The sequence below is a fragment of the Hirundo rustica genome, chromosome 12 (assembly GCF_015227805.2).
Source record: "Hirundo rustica isolate bHirRus1 chromosome 12, bHirRus1.pri.v3, whole genome shotgun sequence".
In the NCBI taxonomy this organism is placed as follows: Eukaryota; Metazoa; Chordata; class Aves; order Passeriformes; family Hirundinidae; genus Hirundo; species Hirundo rustica.
This window is the reverse complement of record NC_053461.1, coordinates 20,715,514-20,737,407: the sequence shown is the minus strand read 5'-3', so window position 1 is coordinate 20,737,407 and position 21,894 is coordinate 20,715,514. Positions and strand designations below refer to the sequence as shown.

Genomic DNA, 21,894 nt, shown 5'->3' with positions numbered 1-21,894 from the left:
TTGCCGGAGCCGGGCCCGGCGGGGGTGGACGTGAGGGCGGAGCCTCCGCCAGGGGGCGTGCGGCAGGGTTGCCTCCGCTTCCGGTCGCCGCCGCGATGCCGATGAAGGGCCGTTTCCCGGTGCGTCGGACCCTGCAGTACCTCAGCCAGGGTGACGTCGTGTTCAAGAGCTCGGTGAAGGTGATGACCGTGAACTACAACACGGCGGGAGAGCTGAGCGAAGGCGCGAGGTGAGCGTGGGGCGCGGCGGGAGCGCGGGCTACCCCTGCAAAGACACCCGCGCTTGCGCAGGCCGCGCCCTCCGCAGAGGCAACCCTTGTGTTTTTATCTTTCTTTCCAGAAAGTTCGTGTTTTTCAACATCCCCCAGATCCAGTACAAGAACCCCTGGGTGCAGATCATGCTGTTCAGGAACATGACTCCCTCGCCCTTCCTCCGGTTCTACCTGGGTAGGTCCCGCCAACCGCGCAGAGCAGCGCTTGGGTCACAGCGGCGGCGTCGTTACCGCCGCGTTTGTGTCATTCTCACTCGGTCCTGACTCGGCTGCAGCGGGGAAAGAAGCTGCATGATCGGAAAAGAGCTTAAGCCGTTAGCAGCTCCCCTAGACTAACGTGCATGGAGATTTTGCTTTTCCACTTAAAACATTGCATTGCACATTAACTGCAGAAGCAAAGCAGTTCATTCTTTCGTGTGCGTTTAAAGCCTCTCTAAACGGCATGCAGGGGGAACTGGTATCATTTGATACACTATTACAAATTTTTCTTGACAGACAGTGGAGAACAAGTTTTGGTTGACGTGGAAGATAAAACCAACAAAGAGATAACAGAGCACATTAAAAAAATCCTGGGGAAAAGCAAGTAAGTAGCATGCAGTAAGCTAACATATATCTAGCATGGATAATACAAACTTTTGGGGAATGCAGAAGGAAATACCACTTTCCCCAAACAAAAGTGACACGAGCGAGGTAAAGTCCACAAGGTAGGAACTGGAAATCCATCTTCTGATAACCTGGGTCCAGGGAAGGGAGAGGAAATACTGCAATTCAGACTTCTGATAGTAACAAACAGATCTCTTTTCTAGAGAAATGCTTGAAAAAGAAGAGAGAGAAAGGAAAAAACTATCACATCCAGCAACCTTTGGGCCCAAGAAGTATCATCTGCGAGAATGCATGTGTGAGATTGAAGGCCAAGTTCCCTGCCCTGCTTTTGTACCACTGCCCAAAGAGATGAGGGGAAAATACAAAGCTGCTATGAAAAATGAGGCATGAGCCCAACATTTCAAGTCATGCAGTTATTTTTCCTCAGGGCTGGACAATGAAGGTGCTTCAGTGAGCCAAGAGCCAACAGTTCCTGGGAACAGGAACAAACAAGTTCATTCAGTACAGACAACTCTGCCTCATAAGCCTTCTTACAGCTACAACTACAATAATTAAGTGAAAAATAAATAAAAGTTAAAACTGGCACAAAAAAAGCTGTGGTTCTACAAAGTATTGGCAGTCAACAACAGAAAACAAAATTACTAGTCTTATTTCTTATTCATTCTGGCAGGTAACCAATTACAGCAAAACCAAGATCATGTTTTCTTTGGGATAAAGAGGCTAGACTAAAAAGTTAAATCTTAGAAGCAGCGCAGAATTCCATAATTTGTAGAAAGTGGTGCCAAAGTCCATATTGTACTAACCAAAGACAGACAAAGGATAACTCCAGTCTCAACTGAATTTTCCTAATTTATATAGTTACAAATCAGAAACAGGTGAGAGTCTCATTTCCATCAAAATACAACTTTTGCAGTTGATATGGCAGCTCTGAGAAGCACTGATCAAGTCAGGAACATCAGCAGGAAAAGAATGGGCAAATTGGTATATGAAAGGTAAGTTTTACAATTATCAAAAAAGCCCCTTCTAAATCATCACAGCTTCTGCCTCACCAAACAATTACACCATACATGCAACAGGAATAAACATGACAGATGGTACTCTACAGACCTTTACGTCAGGCTTCTATGTACAAGTCACTGTAGAACTGTATTCACAGTTGAATACAAAATTTCACACTGATTCAAGCATCCTGTACAAATTGTCAAGGACAAACACAACACAAAATAAACACGTTGTTTTATTTAATCTCTTTTTTACAAAGTTTTCATACAGAATAGTGCATGCAGTTGTAACAAAAGTCAATGCTAATTAGTTATTGAGCTTTATGCTTAAGACATCTTCATTCCATTGTGCCTTGCAAGCCTCACAGCAGTCCCTATACCAGCAAAGGTTGTCACTTTGGAGATGATTTTAGTATTAGCTGTCTAGTCTATCACATTTAACACTGACAAAGATCATGAGGTATGCTAGTCTATTACCTGCTTGTAAAAATAATATATTACATATACAATAAGAATATTTAGTTATTGCCAGAAAATATAAACAAGGCAGGACAGTTGGAGAAGGAAAAAAACACTTTTTAAAGTGAAAGCTGAAGCCACTGAAACATTTTTTCATGTTGATACCTTAAAAAGCATTAGGTTACAGTGCAGGAAGCAATCCTCCTGGACTGGCAACCAATTCTGTCCTTAGTAGCTGCATTACCTCTCTTTAATAATTCCAGGGATTCTGCTTAGCTGTCAACAGTTTTTGCTGCCTTCATGGATGTGGTGCTCAGCACCCATGTTCTGTCAAGACCTTTCAGAACCCCTGTTCTTTCTTCTACTTGGTGCAAAATAACACTTGGGGACTCAATCAGCTCTAATAAAACATGAGAACATGGTCTTAAGCCAGCCTCTTCTGCACACCTTTCAAATTCAGATTCAGGCTACACCAGACAGACCATCAAGTATCCTTGACTTGAAAAAGTCAAGCTGGTCTGAGTAACTTTAATCCCTTAACAGTGGTATGAAGTGAGGATATAGGTGGTTTAGCATTTTTAAACAACAGTTCCACAAGTCCCTAGCTCCACTTACTCACAGCTAGGAACAAGAGTTCCTGCTCTTTTATTTGTCTCTCAAATCTTAAGCAGTGCTGGGGTTACAGCTACACCAATATCAGAGACTTAATGAAAAGGTATGTCCCACAGAACTTCACACTTCTGAGTAAGCCCACTACTGTTAGTGCTATACAGTGTGATCTGCCTGATTTTCCTCTATTTCAGCTTTAAATAAAGAAATCCTGATTAAGTCACCACCACCAGTGCTGCAGTCATTCCTGCTGATGGACCTGTGCCTCTCAAATATAAAAATCAAAGCAGTTCAGATTTCATCTTTCTCAAAAACCCTGCATTTGCCCAACTGTAGGCCCTCCTGCATCACAGGTACTGGCTGTCACCTAGTCAGCCCCCAGGCCACAGGAACACAAGAGAGGTCTTCAGTGTGAAGTTCTTTCTTTAAAACAGGTATGCCTGATTCTCATAAAAACTGAGGGAATCTAACAGGAGAGGGAATTACCATTTGGCACTATTGCAGGCACAGACTGTCTCCCAGCTTTCACAAAATTCCAGTGGCATCTCAGCTTTCTATTATAAACAGAATTTTTTGTTGCTTGGGTTCTACCAAAAAGTGTTCCAGTCTCACACAGACAACAAACTTGATCATTCTGTCACCCAGAGGATTTAAAGGTACGTGTAGATTCCATAATGTAATTAGCAATCAGAGGTTCACCCTTTATATTACAGATAGAAGTGGTGCCGGCCTGATGCTCCTTTCCCTGGAAATAAACAAATGCTTGCTCCCACATAAGCAGGTCTGAAGCCAGTGTGATGCTATGACACCATTGTTTGCACTCAGAGCAAGTGGGAAACCAGAAGGGACGAAAAGAAGCATCCAGATTTTCCTTGCAAATCTTTATACAGACACTAAAAAGTTACTCACTAAGATCAGTTAGAAAGTTCTCAGTTTTAAGATCCCTTTTTGTATTTATTAGCATTGCACAAACTTGATCTGCAGGCCTGTATATTCAGCACCCTGGAGAATCACAACAGATCTTTAACAGCAGGCTGCCGGAACACCATTACCAGTTCAACTACCCTGGGTCAGGAGGGGATGGAGAAGTTTCAGAAAAGTTTTTACCTCTTTTTAGTCAAAGCCACACTTGAAAGGCCAACACTACAGCAGAAAGTGGGCAAGAGGGCAAACCAACATTCCAACCACTTGCACATCATAGTTCCCTATTAGCACTTAACCCCTGGACCAAAGTAAGCATTCAGTAAGACTAGTTAGCATTAAAAGTGCTGTAAAAAGTTATTTTAAAATTTCTTACTCTAAAGAAAGCTTTTGAGGCCAGCAGCATTCCTCAACTCTGTAGTAGTGGCAATGTCTAAATCAAAGTGCTTTGAAGTCAGGATTCTCCCAATTCCCTCTTGTGATCTGTCCTCCTGTCTGCCAGTATCTGCTTTACCTTCCCATACTTAACAGCAGACTGGATTATTACACAGCCCTGTTGCTGCTTCAACAGTTAGATTTCTCCTTCTGCTTTGCTAATGTGTGCTTTAGTTCCTTTAAGTTCTCTGTCAGTAATTCCACCTCATCCAGTCGTCCACTATGTTTGGCATCAAATATATAAGCTTTAATATTATCTATCTGTTGGAGAAGCAGCTCTTCCTCTATAGCCTCCTCTCCAGAGATCTCACTGCCATCCTCCACTTCAAAGGGATTGATAGAAGATCCCTCTTCAAATGGATTCCCTGAATTCCAACTTCCCCCAGGCTTTTCAAATGGATTTTCATCCTCTTCAAAGGGGTTCGAAGTACTGCCAGGTGCTCCATTACTTCGTTCATCCTCCTCCTCACTTTCAAATGGATTATATTCTTTTTTATCACTTTGCTGAGCTGTGTCAGAGAAAGAAACAACTGGAGAGGTGTCTTTGGCAAATGGGTTGGTGGGATCTTCCTCCACCTGTGGGGTATCTGCTTCATCCTCAAAGGGGTTTAGACAGGCTGGCTGATCCCGGTCTTTGTCATACTGTGGGACATTCTGGGGTTTGAGTGTGAAGGTCACATGCTCTTTAGCTTGCAGCTGCTCAACAGCAGGAGTTTCAAAATTCGTGTCCCCTTTGATCCAAGTAACATCCAAATGTTGTTTAACTTCTCTGAAGTCTAAGGAGTGTGTCCTTGAATGCTGAGACGTTAATTTATGGTGCTCTCTTTCCCACTCCTTTTCACGGAGGACCTGAAGTTCCTCCCTCTGTATCTCCTCCTCTTCTGCCTGTTTTTTAGAAAGCTCAATTGCTTTCAGAGTTTGTTGTTGATCATATTCATCCTGAAGCTGCATCAGGTTCTCCTGCAACGTGTGGACCTCATCTATCCTATTAGCTGCCTTTGCTTGCTTAATAAAGGATGTGATATTGTCAATCTGCTGAAGAAGTGGGTCTGCTCTCTCGCTCTCTCTTGAAATGCTAGATGTGGGTAACCAGCCTTCAGATTTTCTGACTGTTCCTTTTTTTATGTGAATTTCATCACCATTAACTGCAGATGCAGATATGGAGATAAACTCCTTCTGCTTCTCCTCTTGTCTTCCCTGTGTTTCAAGAGCAATCTAAACCAAAAAACATGTAGTAAGAAAACACCATGAGCTTGAAAAATTTCATTTTAAGTATCCATAGGTACAAGTTAGATCTCTGATCTTAAGACAGAGCTGGCAGATACTAAAAAGGATCAGCTGCCATTTTGGTTATTTGCAGAAGATTCTTACTTTCACACTATTCCTTACAGGCTTCCCATGAGTTTGCGATGATACTGATGAAAAACCCAGGATATCCGCCTCCACAAACTTGAGGGAAAGTAGGACCAAAAATTCTCTTTATAGAGGAAGAAAAAAATACCTAATGCAGCTGTGCAAAGAGTGGCCTAGATTGATTTGGACATTAATTGTACCACATATGACTACACCAGACAGCTGTAATAGAACATCAGTGTTTAAGATCACTGATAAGACTGGCTTTTGGAGTGGGATGATTCTTATTTCTCAACTTACACCTCAAGATGAAGTTAGCTTTAGTTTATAATTAATGATGTCCTCCCTTCTAAAGAAAAAAAAGCATCTCTCCCTGCAGAAGCATCCTTATTCTAATATGTCCTTTCCTACCAAGGAAAGAAGTTTCCAAATTTTATATAAGTAGAATTTGGAAACTTCTTTTTTTGGTAGGAAAGGAGTGAATTTCTGAACACAATTTCGAAGTCAGTGTAAACTAACACACTCACTTCAGGGCTTGCTGTGCATGCACTGCAGCAGAAACATCCCATGCATCCAAGTCCCTGCTGCTTTCTAGAAGTGTCCAGCTCTGTGCCCCCCTACTTCTGTTCTAGGCAGAACAAAGCAGCAGCTAGACAAAACCCTGGAAAAGGGGGTGGGATGATATGGATGAAACAATAACAAAGTGAAATCCAGTGTGGAAGGCAACTACTGATACCCACAGAGCTCCCAGGCTTACATCTGTGAGAAGGCCTGATACAAGACATAACAGACCCCAATGTGTCTTACCATATGCAGCCTTTTCTTCTTCAGTTCTTCATACTGATCCTTGGTAGGCAGGGACATTAGGCCAAGCAATTTTTCCTGGAAAAAATTGAAACATTACAGTATTGCTTGCAGGTATTCAGCCCATTTTTCAAGTCCTTGAGAAGAGAGATACTACCAGCAGAAACCCCACAAACACATCAAAGGTGCTTCTACACTGCAGTCCCTGCTGCAGGTCTGCACACACCTTTGCTGCCACAGCTGCACTGCTGGGTGGGCTCACACCTCAGCAAGAGGAAGAGGGTTCCCCCAGCCCAATGCTGCTCTGAGTGCAAGATCAGTGTTCAAGACAGCTTACTTAATGCTATCTTAAGTCATTAGGGAACTACAGAAAATGCAGAAAACATATAGAACTAAGGCTCCTGTCAAAAGTTTCAAACCACAAGGATGTCTGGCAAAGAGAACACTATCTAAAATGTACATTCATCTCACAGCACATGCTCTATTTACCTGAACAAAAAGTGTAGCTGAATATCTTATCATTCGCTGAAGTTGTAGTATTTTAGGATGCGGTTGAGGATCTTCATGCAAGCCTAGACTCAAAATCTTCTTACTGAATCAAAGAAAACATACAGCCTCATCAGTTCAAAAACAAAATCAGGAGAAATGCCACAAAAGCAGAGAGGTAATATTGGATCAAAAACTCCTGATGTCCTTTTAGATAAACAGTTTTGAATATTACAATTTGTAACACTTTCCACTCCCAGCCTTAGACAAACAAAGAAACCCCAAACAAAGAATTCCTGTCCCCTAAATGGTGCTGCTACTTGTTTCCTCTAGTTATTGCTACTGCAGAGGAATGTGTGAATTTTAAGGCTGGAGAAGTAAGTAGAAATTGGTAATGTACAGGAACAGCATCTACTTTTTCAAATGCTCTTTACAACTGAGCAGACAACTGATCATCCATATAATCAGTAAAGTTGTAACAGAGATACATACATGCTGGGGGGCAAAGGGAGAGAGACAATCTTTTACCTTAAAGCATCTATAAATTCATACATTTTTTGAATCTCCACCCTCAGGTCATTAGCATGCTCAAGGTTGTAGGCTGTCTCCCCAGCACTAAGGAACAAACAGAACTTCACTGTAAGTCATGCATCCAGTTAACAACACATACAACACTACTAGTTAGCCCAAGATAACCAAGATTCAACAATGGCAAGAACTGCAAAGGGCTGAATGATTTTATTTCAAGCTCATGTTTAAAAACCCTTTTTTTGTGACAGAACTGGCAAATTATAATAATTTTGTGAACATGAACACTTCATAGAAGATAACTGTATTTATTATTAAATACAATTATTTAATCATATATATATTATGTTTAGTACTTGTGGTATTACTTAACATATTATTATTTACTACTCTAGGAGAAACTGTATTCTAAGACAAAAATGCCACTCTGCAAGTAATATCTAAAATATATACATCCTTGGGAAACGTATCTGTTTTGTGGGGATTTTTTTCAAGGCAGCTTGGTGGTAAAAATCTCTGACTGAGAAACTAACTATACCATGAAAGTACAATAGTTACCTCCACTAGCATTTGTCAGAAAGCAAAATACTATGCTTGAAAGGGTGTAGTATTTAAGATGCCAGTAACTGACTATCCACATGGGGACACAATTATTACAGGCACTTTTACTAGAGTCTCCATTTTATTCATAAAACAAATTAGGACTTAGAGGGGAAAATTCTTCATGAGTTTTTAGTTCACTGTCCTTTTGTATCATAAATACAATTTATAAGAATCACCTTCTCAAAAGCAACTTCACTATCCATAGGATTCCAATTTCTAGGACACAGTACTAGTCAGAAATCTTTAATTTCACCCATAACAAGCCTGTTGTTTTCTGACATTTACATCTATTATCCGGAACATCTGTATTTTTACTTTTCTCTAGTTGCCAACCCACACAACCCAATCTTTCATGAATTCGTGACAAAAAGCAGTAACATCTTAGTACATTTTTCACCCTCTGTACTTCCTTCTTCCTGTTGCGAGGAGTGTTTTTAAAAAAGCACCTTCGTTACTAATTTTTCTACAACCATTAGATCTAGAAGACAGGTATAGTACTATTTATTAACTTTAACTTTTCAAAAGGAAATGCTTCCTAGTCAAAGACCAGTATGTGTATTTCTTTCACTATAGCAGCCGAAAGTATAACCTGGCAATCTCTTGCAGATAAAGAGTCGGAAGGACTTAAATTACCCCATTGAGAGAATACTACTATTGCAAGAAATTTTGCACAAAATTGAAATACAAGAATGTTGCTTTTCCACTGCAGCACAGGGTACCCAGGTATACTCAGAACAACTGCAAGGTGAAGGTGCTTTACACGGAACAGACGAGAAGCATTCTTAATGATCTGCTGCTGCTGGCACTCCTTGGAAGCCAGAGCATCCCAGCTGAGGACAGCAACAGCTTACTGCAGGTGTTCTGAAGAGGCTCATTTACACAAGAACTGTAGCATTGTACTTCCTTTTTTTGCAAAGATGATGTGTCAAAGTATGATAGTAGTGCCTCACTGCACAGTGGCTTTAAAAAAATTAACAAATCAAACAACTTCTCTGTATGTTATCATTAATAATTGATTCAATACTACTTTGCTTGAAGAGCATCCAGAAGACAACAGATAATGAAACACAGATTTTTTCTTTTCGTTTACACGCTCTTGCAGCCTTAGTACACCACTTCCCATACATTATAGAGGAAAAATACATGCACTCATAACCATAACCAGCAATGGGACTTACTTTAGCGATTCTGCCATCCTTATGTATTCTGGTGCCTTCTGGTCAACCTTCTCCATGCAGACTCGGAGTTTCTTGTTACGATATCAAAACAAAATGTATAAAAAAGGAACTGACATTAAAACACTAATGCAAGAACATGCTGACATGAATCTTCTCATGCTGCATGTGCAGATTTGAAGTTAACCATGATGAAAGGCACTTTAACTATTCAGAAATGACAAGACTCTCCAGTTATCTCTAGAACAATATGGCATTGTCAGAAACAGAGAAAGACTTGCTGTACCCCTGCAAGGTGGACTTTGATCAAGAAGCTGTTTGAATGGATGACTTGAACACCTTCTAGCCTTACATCTCTTCACCAACAAGAGCACCATCAAAAACTCCCATTAATAATAACCCAGGGAGTTTGTGGACTCTACTGAAAAGGTATCTGGTGATAATCAGTACCTGCTGCGAAGCACATTTGAATGTAATGTTGATAGAAATGGTTCAAAAAATGCATTTGCCATCAACGTAAGGACAAACAGTGATGACATCGAGTCCCATGGTTCCAGTGCAGCCCACCAATCACATGCACAGTGTATCACTCACTGGTTTAAACAAGTTCACAGTTTTAAGAGAGAAGCACATCTGAACTACTAGTTCCAGATGTTGAGACTCAAGATGCATTTTAAAAAGACGTATGAAGTTAATGTGGGCCATAAATACTATATTGCAACTGATTCCAACATTTCAGATATATCTTTGTTACACGGCATAAACACCCAACAGTCTCTCCTAACACAAGTCAGCATTAAGTGATAAAGTAAGAGTTAAGGCATGAGGTAACAAGCCAAAAGTCAAGTAGTGACCACTGCAGACATATACACTGTAGCACAGATCTTGACTTACATCATAGAGTTTCACAATCTCTGGTGTGTAATCTTTCTCATCAATCTGTTGCTCTCTTTTCAACAGGGTGTCTTTGCAGTGCTGACAACAACGGATTCGTTCATCATCCTTCTCATCCAGAACAGAGCTCACGCTGCTTATGCTGCTAATGCTGCCACGGCGGGAGCCATGGACACTGCTGGGTGAGGAGCTCGGGCTCGTATGAGAACCCAAGGCCTCTTTGCTGGCACTAGTGAGTTTGCCTAAAAATTATACACAGGTGATTTCACAGTAACTGGAGAAGCCAACAGATTTTACCAACACAAACAAACTTCTCTTTAACAGAAACTTTACATTCAGGTGGTACTAGAAAACCAGGCTGAAAAGAGTCTGCTGAAAGACATATTGCATTGCATGCAATTGGATTGCATGACAACCACGACTGCAAGTCAGAATTTGTGTCTTCACTGCAAATCTTGCTGTATTTAAAACTAGCTAGAGAGCAGACTGCTGAGCACCACCTACTTTGCTTATGCCTAGAAGCATTCTCATGTTTAAGCCTGCAAAGCCACAAAATGTGTAGAACACATGGTATGATAATGGTGTCCAGGCATTGTGCTTGAACACTCTGAAAGGCACAGTTAATGTCATTTATCTCCACAGAAAATAGTCTCCTCTCCAGTGTACCAGATGAGAAAAATAAAAGTTTAAAGTGGTTCCTAAAGGCCTATACATGAATTTCCCTAAGTTGTTGTCCCAAGGTCCAACATTAGGACAACACAGACAAAACTGGAAATATCCACAGTATTTTTAAATGTCAAGAACCTTGGCAGTTCCTAAAGTTAATAGTTCCATAGTTATGTACTCAGTAGAATAAATAATAGCTATATTTACCAGGAGATACTACTTTTTTACTACTTACTATTTATTTGTTTACTATTACAACTATTACTTCTAGTAAATTTTTCAGTGTTATGCAACACTTCCAAATCTGAAGAAGGAACAGAGACAAAGAATGGAGAAATCATTCCTTGTATTCTGTTTCACAGACAAGTGTCTACTTGAAACTGAATGGAAGTTTTCTGCAGAGCCAGATTATTACCAACATATATTTTTCTAATGGCAAAAAGCCAGGATGCACCCAAAGAGAGCTAAGAAAATGAAGAATTAACTCTACGGTACTTACTTGCCAAAGGAAGACTGACAAATTCCATGCACTTCTTGCACATAATAGACCCGCAAAGGCGGCAGTGGTGACGCCGGTTTCGGATGCTGAACTTAGTGCCACAGTCTGGACAAAATGGAACATCCTGATCACTGACCCAAGGCACAACAGACTTCTCTATAGCTGTGAGCAGGAATAAACACCATATAAGTATTCAATTAATCCCTCAGCTGGTTAAACTATAGGGGCAAATAGTCTCAGGTAAGCTCACACTAACCTCTTATTTTAGCTGACTCAGTGTTTGCTCTGTCAAATGATGTAAGCTGGTAGAAGACAAACAATATATTTAAGAAAATTATACTTTTACAAGGAAAAAACTCAACACAACTCAGCCCAACAAGTAAAAGAAACCTGGTATTTTTAAGAGAGAGGAGTTTCAGCTGGTTTTACACCAGACTTACGCAACTTTCATACTTTTTTCTAATTCCATATTCATACCAGCGCTAAACAATGACTTGTCAAACCTGTACACATCCATCAGCACATTTTGCACATAATCCTTATTTGAGCCAGCATCTGAGCCAAAATGCAGATGTACCATTGGCAGATTTTGAAGAATGAGAAGCTGAAAGAATCATGACAAAAATATTGGGCAGAAATTGAGTAAAGTAAAAGATCGAGAAAGTAAAACAGGAAAATAGATGGTTCATGAAGCATGTGGAATTAGCATCTTCAGCTTGAAAATGGTGCATAGAACCAGAAATCATACCCAGGGCACATGGTCAAACCATGCACAGTACTCAAGGTAATGTGTAAAGAGAGTCATAGTTTAGTATCCTTTATAAAGTGTATTCCTAGATAAATGGGCACACCTCATACTGAAATAGAATTTTCTAAATCCAGGAAACATTTAGAAGGCTGGAATATTAAAAAGCACCACATTTACCTTTTCTAACCTGATTATTAACTTATTGACTTCAACTACATAGTGATCAATCCTGGCTGCTCGGTGTTTCTTGAATTCAGAAAGATGGCTTCTCGTAGCACCTGCAGGGATAACAGAAAGCTGTCTTGGTCACCCAAGTACTCTGTATGGATTTAAATGCCACTTGAAAGACAGATGTCTCTTCACCACTCATTTCTCACGTTCGAAGTCAATTTTAAAGACACATTGGAATCCTACATTTTCATAGTGTTGCTGTAAACAAAGCATGCAGGTTAAAGACTAATCTTCAGGCTAGCAATAAACAGTGTTTTACTCCTACTACAGAAAACAAGCAGCACTATGTTAGACAGAACATCTGCAACAATCCCTTTCACAGATACATTAAATCCCATGACAAAATCCCTAAGGTTCATCTTTTCAACTCTCATCAGAAAGCAGTTCTCACCTCTCTAATGTTCATAAGCCTTCTCCCTAAATTTATTCTTAGCTAATATTTACAGTATGAGCATTGCTCAAATAGTTACAAAGTCAAAAGTAAAGTACTAGACAGAACTCAGACCCTACAGCACCAAAGGACTCAGTCCTAGTCTGTCAGCACCATAGTGCAAACTTTCCTAGGATCCACAAGAGATGGTGCTGCTTTATTCTCCAAAAATAACCATAGTATTTCAGGTATAGTCAGTATTTCAGGCAATTGCCAGTAGCAGTATTTATAATTACAGGCTGAGTCAGCTTATCCTTGAAATTTTAGAAATGTAGATAGATTTATATTCAGGAGTGGGGTTTGTTTGGTTTTTTTGGTCTGTTTTTTTTTTTTTTTTTTTTTTTTTTTAAGTGAGATAAGAAGTGATCACCACCTCAAATCCAAGGAAAAAGCTGGAAGTTTAAATGAATGGGTAATCTTTTTGTCAAATATGCAAAGTAACAGCTTCTTTAAGTGTAGCCCAAAAGCTAGGGATTTTATATACTGACAACTTATCTATTAATTAGTGGATTATCTGTTTTGTAAAGTCACAAGATGAAGCTAGTTGCTCAGAGGTAAAGGCAGATTAAGCAGATCTCAACAGCACAGGCACAACGACATGACAAACAGCTGCCTGAAGGGTAGTTTGGGTACTGATTCTATATATGTCTTTTCTTCTTCCCGTTAACTGTGTTTTCCCCACACTCCACCCAATGCAGACAGGCTGCTCAAAGTCAATATGCAAACCATGACTCCCTGCTAGCAAATCCAATGCAGCACATACACAATTCCAAGCCACTTCAACAATACTGTAGCCCTTTCCCAATTCAGATCAAAAGTTATCCCCACTGTGTATTGCTTTCTAGCTCTCCTACCTACTTCCTGGGGCTCCCACATGTATGGATCTACTCCACCATAGCTGAACGACTCATACTGTTCCTGAGATCCAGAACCAGTTCTGTCATCATCTTCTTGTTTCAGCAATTTCTTCTTTGCTCTTTTGGCCTTTTGGACTAGATCTGAAAAAGATAAACTCAAATTATCTAACATATCAGATAGTCACCAAATATTCATCATGCGAAGCCAGTATAGAATATTCCTCTTCTTTTACCAGGAATCTTTTTCCTGGATAAGTTTATCCTCAAAACATTCTAAGAACCAAAATGCAGTTCAGAGCACCACAGATGACACAAAACGCAGTCTGCTGCCTGTCATAAAGCAGCATGAGGTCCTAAGGACAAGCCAGTACATTAGAATACTCCATTGTGGGACTTCACTGTAAAACAGCAGCAAGTCTTAAACTATGGGACTGGCCTCACAGCACAGGACATCATGTAGTTTTATCTTAATTCTCATAATTCCCCATTATTTCCTTCAGATTCAAGGATGTTCAATACATACCTTGTCTTATTGCACAAATTTCAGTGTGCTTGTACACATAAATAATTTTTAAAGTACTAAGCCGCCCACTGTTAGGGTTAGGGTTTTGCCAAGAAAATTGATTAATACTTCAAAAGTCTATCTCAAGAGGGAAAAAACAAACAAAAAACACCAAAAAACCCCCCCAAGACTGCCAGACCACTATTTCTAGCATACTAAAACAAAAGCAGAGATTTTTGCAGGAAACACACAGAATTATTGCCAGATTTTAAACATTTTTCTATCAGTATAAAATAACATTGTGCACACAAGGGGGTAAAAAGGGAAATATCTTAGTAAAACAAAATTCAAAGAGATTTTCCAAACACTACTGAAAGGTGGAAATCTATAAGAGACATGGAACACACCCAGCATCTGCTGCCAGCTCCACCACCCACATGCTCGGCCACGTTTTCCCAACAACAACCTTTTTTCACACTTTAACTGCAACCACAGTTTTATCTACTATCAAAACAAGAAATTAATTAACTGGAGCCTGGCAAGTACCAGAGATTCCCCATATCCTCCACAGTCTTCAAGTAACTCTTGGGTCTTCACTGGGTTACAGTATAATTCTGAGTTTTCAAAAAAAAAACAAACATAAAACCCCAAAAGGTCAATAGTAAGAATCGTGCATAATAGCAGACATTTGAAGAGCAATGTAATTTAGCACTACTTTACAATTTATGGAAAGTATCGGGAAAGGTAAATACTGTGCTCGGCCCAAGGAGATTTACGAAAGAATGGAACTGCATGCCTCGCCCGTGAGTCCCTTCAATTAATAATTTATTACTGTCAGACATTTGGGAGCACTGGAAGTACGAGCAGGGATTTCCCGCGGCCAAGCCGAACGCGTTTACCGCGGCCGCCCTTACTTCGGAGCTGCGCTCTGACGTCCCGGTCTTCGCCCGTGTGCTGCTCCTCGTAGTGCGCCTGGAGCTGCCGGAACGCCTGGAGATCCTTCAGGCACAGCGGGCACAGGAAGCCCTCGCGCACTTCGGTCGGGTCCCCGAAGGCCGCCGGGCAGCCCGACGCCATCGCGGCCGTGCGCGTTGCCCTCACCGGCTGCCGGGATGCGGGGGCCGCATCGTCTTTAGGCACTGCCTGAAACGAACCAGGCCAGCGCCGTGCGACCGGCGGCGGAAGATGGGGCGGGAAGGGCCCGGAGTGGACGCGAGCCCCCGCCGGGTGCCCCGCCGGGTGCCCCGCCCGGTTCCTCCGCAGCCCCCCCGCGCCCCCGCGAGGCCCCGCCCGGGGCAGGAAAGCGGCCGCGCGCCTCCCTCGCGGGCGGAACCGCGGCTGCGCGAGAAGGGAGAGGGGCGGGACTTAAGGCGCACCGCCCGCCGGGGGGAAGCCGCTGAAGGCTGCTCCGACCGCCTAAGGGGCTGTGGCCTAGCAACAGCCCAGAGACGGCCCGGGAAAAGCCCGGGGCCGGGCCCGCCTCACCTCAGCGCCCGGGCGACCAGTGACTGTCCCCAGAGCAGGGCGGCCGCGGCCCGTCCCGGCTGCCGGGAGAGGCAGAGCGCGGCTGAGGGCGGGACGAGGCCTGAGCCATCGATGAGAGGAAGGGGCGGGGAGAAGGAGGGCTCGTCCGACACGGGGAAGAGGATGCCGAGCGCAGAGCTAGATGGAGGTTGGGAGCGGAAGTGGAGGACCCGGAACAGGGTCGTTGTCCCTTCTGAGGACAGGACTGCTCGCTGTGTCCAGCCGCCTTGCAGTAGGCCCCGGTAACGGCCCCGCAGAGGTGTGGTGACAGAGTCCTTTCCAGGACGGGGCGGTGCTGTCATGTGGGGGACACGCGTCCCGCCCCGCTGCCATGGGACCGTTCCCATAGGACTGGTGGGTCTGTGCCGTGTATCCCAACCGCTGAGCACGCTCGAGAGGACCACCGTTTGCCAGTATCAACGCCCTCAACGTTCCCTTTCCCAGCCTACCGAGTCTTCCTAAAGGAGGTGGCCCAAAACTGCAAACCAGAGCAGTCGGTGACGTACTTAGCCACAGACGGAGCCCAGGAATCCTATTACTTGCTTCCTGACAAAGAGCTGTGTAAATCAACGGCAGGGCCTTTTCAGTATCCCCTTCCTGAAGCCAGCTTTTGTTTAGTCTCAGCTGTCAGCAGTCACTTCTCTCACACACTCCCAATCAAATGGAAACAATAGGAGCGTGTAACCACACTTCGGCTTCATGAGTTAGGATTACAAGGTCTTGGAGGCAGGGATTTTCTTACATGGCAATGCTATTTACACTTGAGTCCTGTCCATTAAAGGTGGACTTTCACTCATCGTGCCCTGTTCTTCTACCCTCCGGGTTGTCCTTTAAAACCTTTTCAGCACGGATCGTGATGGGGTGGGGAGGAAGAGAACTAGCCTGAGACTCAGTACCTTAGAGGATACACCTGTTGTGGTGTCATCCCCCTGGATTTGCTGGAGCCGGGTAGTTTCCTGGCGGTGGGCCATACCTGTGCCACCAGGTGATACCAGCTACCTTTGTTTTTCCTTGCCCTTTCTTTGTCCGCTGTTATAACTCACTGAATAGTGAAAGAACGCTACAGCGATACAAGCGTCTCTAGAAAAGCTGCAAGATCCAAGTAGGTGCAGAACTCTTGGGGAGGTTTCTGTTGGTGTTTCAATTTTCTGGTTCCTTTTTTATGTGAGTGATTTGTCACAAGCGTGCAGGGAACGGGCGGAAAAAGGGGTGGCTGAAAGATGGGAGACGTGACAGTCACTAGATGGCACAACAAGCCCGTCTGAGGGCACTGGAGGGCCTGTGGGGGGTCCCGGCCGTGCATTTCACAGGCATTTGCTGTAAAGGCTTTTCTCCTGGCTATGAGCCCTGTTGACCGGAGCAGCCCATCCTTCCTTGCCGTTCCCAGGCAGTAAGAATCAGGTGTGTAAGGAAAAGAGAGACTGTACAGAACAGCAAGCTTTTTTCTCGATCCTGTCTCTCTACAGCTTCAGTAACTGTTCATTTTCAAAAATAAAGTCTTAAAGGCTAATTAAAGTGGCTAATTAAACAATTGAAGTCTGGTAGCCTCCTGTTGGGATACAGACCATGCAGTAAGGACTGCCTGCATTGAGTTGTGAGGAGGATGATGGTATGCTGGGGTGTGCACAAGAAATCAAGCATTTCACTGTATCTTCAGTTAACTGTGCTCCTTTGCATGTTCTACATTTGACCACAGATATGAGAACACATCTCGCCAAATGAATCTTTTTCAAGTACTGGTAAAATATCACATAGTGTCAATCACTCTTGAAAAGAGAAAATTCATTCAAGATTTTAAAAGAAAAATGCCACTTGTTTGCCTATTTCTGAATATAAGTGGTCTTTAGCCCTTCCTGCGGAACTCATTCCCATGAAGTGACTGCACCTACTCAATATGATTTGGGTCTTTACGAGTGTATTATACTTAACGGGAATATCTCAGAGACAGTTAGAGAAATGATACTACAAAGTTTTGCCAGATGCAGTGATGTGTGGAATGGTATCCTTTTGCTCCCAAAAGGAAATTTGAGTTTTCGTGCCCCTTAACAGAGATTGAGCAGGATCTAGTTTTGTGCTGGTATAAACAAAGAAGACTTTGGCTGCTATTATTTGGTCAGGCTCATCACACTTCCTCATTCAGAGTGATCACAAAGTGAAAACTCATGTCAGTCTAAAGCAATTCAGTTTACAGTGCTTCAAAAATTAATTTGTCTTCATCCAGCAAGTTGCAATAGGAAGAGGTATTTGGGGACAAATCTTGCTGCAACTCTACAGGTGCTCTACAGAGTCTGCATTTGTATCAGCAACGGCTCACAGGGAATGAATGCAAACAAGCGGTAGCACAGAAGGACTTGCTCCAGCAGTAAAGTCAGACCTGTACTGCCCCATCCTGCCGCTAGGATGTAAAAGCTCAGCTGACAAAACCCCACATCTATTAGGCACCTCCTCCTCTGCAGCAATCAAGGTTCTTTGCAAACAGTAAGAAAATAGGTGATAAAATATGTTTGTGAGTTGTAATAACTCTTAACTGTGATTTTTAGGACGTGGTTTGGTGCTAAGTTGGTCATTGCTACTGATGTCCAAGAGGAGAAATTTCAGTGGGGATATGGCTGAGAAGGGGGATGCTGTTGGCCCTGTAGCCATGGCACAGCTCAATCAGAAATATGTTCCAATTGGGGTCATCTGTGTTCTTTGACTTCTTGTAATACTTTCGGTGCCATTTGGAATGTTTAATAATGGAATCTGACCTCAGCGCAGGAGAGGTAAATGCAAATTTTGCCTGTCTGCTTCTCAGGGTAGTTAAGTGGAATGAAAAGAAGGTTTAAAATATCTGAAATTCAACAGCATTGAGTTCAATATAGACTCTGTAAACAGAGTGTAAGCAGAGTGAAAAATAAGACTGCTCTTGGGAAAATCAGAATGTTCTTTGTAAATATTCCCTAAATAAAATGGTCACTTAATTTAATTTAATGCTGTTTTTTTAAATTTGCCTAAATTCAGTTTTATAATTTAATAATAGAGTTTTTAAAAATTCATTTTAAATTTCCTAACATTGAAATGGGTAGCACAAAATTAATCTTACAACATTAATGATCTTTGATTTTAATTTATCAGAGAAGATGGTTTTGTTTCCTTAGGTGGATCTTACCCAAAATTTCCTGTATTTTTCATTTTGTTCAGAGAACTAAAATATTTTCATGTTGCTGAACATTTTACCAAAGCATATATATATAATGTACTCAAGCTGCTTATACGAAACACTTTTGATACATAACAAATCTGTTTTATTAGTCTGTGTAGACAGGATAGAAGCTGCATTTCCATGCCAAACCCATGATTTTTACTGTGTTTGCAGTCTCATTAATCCAAACTGACAGCCTCATGGTTTGTAAGAGTGGCAGCTGAGTATTTGTTGAGCCCTTTTTATCTGATTTGTTGGTTAACTGCTTCGGTTCCTGCAAGCCAGTCATCATCTCAAGTTTGTTTGGTCCCTAAGCAATGCTGAATAATCTGTCATATTGGTCCTGAGAGCCATGGAGTGGCAGCACTTATATAAAGTAGGTGAATTATAAAGAGGAGAGATGGGAAGATTCAGAATTCTTTTGCATTTACATTTAATTTAGTGGTTTAACTATGACAGCTGTACACCACAATGCCTGGATTCCATTCACGGCTCATTTCAAATGTCAGATACACCACATTTGGGTGCTGTCTCTTCTAGCCTCTTGTTGTCTCTTTTGTCAACAGACTTGTGCAGCAACCAATCCCCTTCTTGAAGACAGCAGGTCTAAAAGCAATAAGTAGAATACCCCCACCCGTTTGTATTTGACAGGGAATGGTTTATTACTTTTTTTGTAGGGTTCCTGTTGCTCTCGTTTTGGACACCACTTGCTTGTTCAGAGATTGCTTTTTTTCTTGACTGTTTTGGCTCAGAGAACCTTTCATAAATTCTTATTATATTTTTCATTTGTCTTGACTTCTTTTTTCACAGAGCTTCCTCAGATGCCTCACACAGTATCAGCTTCAAAATCAAGAATTTATGGTGGAAACATATGTTTCTCTCTGAAAACTACTTTAAATCAGTAACCGTGTTTCAGGCAGGCTCTTCAAATCACTTTCTTCGGTTTTCTGAGTCATAATCTAATGTTTTCCCTATACCAATCAGCTAATAAATTGCCTATGCTGTATCATATTCATTACATCCATTATAGAAAGAAGATGACAATGAACTAACTAGTTATGGCATGTTGGATCCTTGTTTACCCACATTCCATTTTGTAGGAGTATTTGTGCAATTTATCAAGTCCAGATCCCCTCTCTTTACAATGTGTATGAACAGGAAGAAAGTGAGGAAGTGTTAGCTGTGAGGAAGGTGTTCCTTCAGTCAACCCTTCTATGTCTACCCTTGACATACTGCTATCTTATCTGGATCACTGGCTGTCAGTTCAAACCACAGTGGCTGAAATAAATTCAAGAGCTGGTTTCACCTTTTGTCTGGGATCATTCCATTGTATTGGTATCTGACATGCCCCATCTCTGTCAGAAACTCCTATCCTGTTCTAGCATACTGATAAAATGTATGGTCTAGTAACACTCCTTCAGCCAGTGCTCCTTCCATCTCGTGGAAGCAGACAAGGTGAATTATCTGGTGCCTGACAAATGTCCTTTCCTTGGTCTCTTCTTAGTATTTTTAAGCTATATTGGTTTCATCAGGGAAACAAAGCACAAATGTCTTTACACAGGTCTAAAATATCTTAAAGCAGGTACATTAACTAATTTTTCTCGAGGAGTTTCCCATCTGGTTTTATTGAAGGCCTCTGTGTCCAACCTTTCCTCATTACCCTGCAGGAGTGGGGAGTTTATGTTGTTCTTAGGGAAGGGAAGAGAGGCTTCTGCACTCCAATGCTAGTAATCTACATACCCATTTCCTAGAATCAAAAGGATTTCCCTGTCTTCATTTTTGGTGTCATGTCTCTGTACAATCTAGACTTCACACAGCCTCATTCCTCTTGCATTCTCCACTTGATTTCTTTCAGTCATATTTTTAAATTATAACAATGTCCTGACCTGACTGACGCTTTAAAGTTGCAGCTGACTTTTTGATATTAAGTGAGTTACTAGGGAAGCAGTGAGTCTACTTCAGCTGCGGTGATGATGTTGTTTTTCAAACTTTCTTCAACTAAATAACCATTATAAGTAGTAATAAAGGTGCTTGTTGGGGCCACATGTCCCTTGGAAACACTCAGCCCATGCTAATTACAGTGGGTCAGCAAAGTGGTCAAGGTTCTTAAGTATGTGGGAGGGGGCATGGAACAGTAATGGTGAGAGGTGTTGAAAATAGTTGCAGGAAATGTTAATTATACAGCTGGTTCACATGAACTTTCTCCTCCCATTACAAAACAAAGCTCATTTTGAAGACACTTGTAAAATCTGCTTTAGGAATCAAAGCTCCCTTATGTCTCAGTAACTGATAATACCCAGATATAAGAAACTGCAGTGGAATCAACAAAGAACTCATCTGTGCAAGGTTGTTTTAGTCTCACTCAAAGCTGGAAATAAGATTTTGCATGACTGTGCTGCCATGTTAGGGCCATTGCACAGCTTTGCTCTGTGGATTTAATTCAGATTCTGCAGAGGATTTTTCTACTGACATCCATGACCTTTGGACCAAGTCTGCTGCTGGTTTGTTCTTGTTCCTGAAGAGCCCCATCCTGTCTGACAGACAGATGGTGCACTTCCTCAGGGAACTGTGCAACTGCAAGGCCTGGTTCTGCAGTTGTCATAGTGTGAGGGACAGAGCAAAACTAGTTACTTGTGGATGTTTGCATGGCTATTAAATTCTCTTAAGTGCTAATAAAAAATGACAGTGAGAGGAAGGTATACAATAAAAATAAGAAAATGAGAGAGATGTGCAAGTAAGTAATTCTTGCCTTATAACTAAACAATATGTATATATCTGTGTTGTTCATATTGCTAAGAGATTGCACTATATTTACTATTCAAAGAAGCATAGCATTAAAGGATAAAAGCTGACTATTTTCTGCTTAGTTCCTTAGCCAAACTCCAGAGCCAAAAAGCTTTTAAGGTGTAGATAAATCTGACAAATACTTAGCTTTGAACTTGTGCTTGTATGTACTTCATAGTTGCAAACATGTGAAATCCCCAGTGGCAGTCAACGCTCTGAGAATGATGTCTGTACGAGAAAGAGTGTACTTGCCTGTTAGTATGTCTGCAACACTGCAGTTAACAGAAGAAATTAATAAATAGAGATGAAATTTTCATGCAGACACTAGGA

General features: G+C 41.8%; 2 protein-coding genes across 2 annotated transcripts; one reads left to right on the top strand and one right to left on the bottom strand.

The window, feature by feature from the left end:
- Positions 1 to 52: 52 nt before the first annotated feature.
- Positions 53 to 1,512, top strand: MRPS25 (mitochondrial ribosomal protein S25). The gene is made up of 4 exons (XM_040076126.1): positions 53 to 229; positions 340 to 446; positions 767 to 854; positions 1,078 to 1,512. Exons 1-4 carry the CDS (start codon positions 96 to 98, stop codon positions 1,262 to 1,264), a joined length of 516 nt encoding a protein of 171 aa, XP_039932060.1. The 5' UTR covers positions 53 to 95; the 3' UTR covers positions 1,265 to 1,512.
- Positions 1,513 to 2,090: 578 nt separating this feature from the next.
- RBSN (rabenosyn, RAB effector) lies at positions 2,091 to 15,313 on the bottom strand. Its single transcript, XM_040076125.2, has 11 exons — positions 14,990 to 15,313; positions 13,571 to 13,714; positions 12,233 to 12,333; positions 11,564 to 11,609; positions 11,308 to 11,469; positions 10,143 to 10,384; positions 9,252 to 9,322; positions 7,471 to 7,557; positions 6,946 to 7,048; positions 6,460 to 6,534; positions 2,091 to 5,514 (listed from the first exon to the last, which is right to left on the bottom strand). The coding sequence occupies exons 1-11, from the start codon at positions 15,150 to 15,152 to the stop codon at positions 4,429 to 4,431; spliced, it is 2,280 nt and encodes a 759-aa protein (XP_039932059.1). The 5' UTR covers positions 15,153 to 15,313; the 3' UTR covers positions 2,091 to 4,428.
- Positions 15,314 to 21,894: the final 6,581 nt, after the last annotated feature.

Coding starts and splice junctions, on each gene's coding strand:
- MRPS25 (XM_040076126.1), top strand. CDS start 96: ATGCCGATGAAGGGCCGTTTCCCGGTGCGTCGGACCCTGCAGTACCTC. Junction 230..339: donor GAGCTGAGCGAAGGCGCGAG/GTGAGCGTGGGG, acceptor CTTTCTTTCCAG/AAAGTTCGTGTTTTTCAACA. Junction 447..766: donor CTTCCTCCGGTTCTACCTGG/GTAGGTCCCGCC, acceptor TTTTCTTGACAG/ACAGTGGAGAACAAGTTTTG.
- RBSN (XM_040076125.2), bottom strand. CDS start 15,152: ATGGCGTCGGGCTGCCCGGCGGCCTTCGGGGACCCGACCGAAGTGCGC. Junction 11,610..12,232: donor TAATAATCAGGTTAGAAAAG/GTAAATGTGGTG, acceptor GTCTTCTACCAG/CTTACATCATTTGACAGAGC. Junction 9,323..10,142: donor AGATTGTGAAACTCTATGAT/GTAAGTCAAGAT, acceptor TATCGTAACAAG/AAACTCCGAGTCTGCATGGA.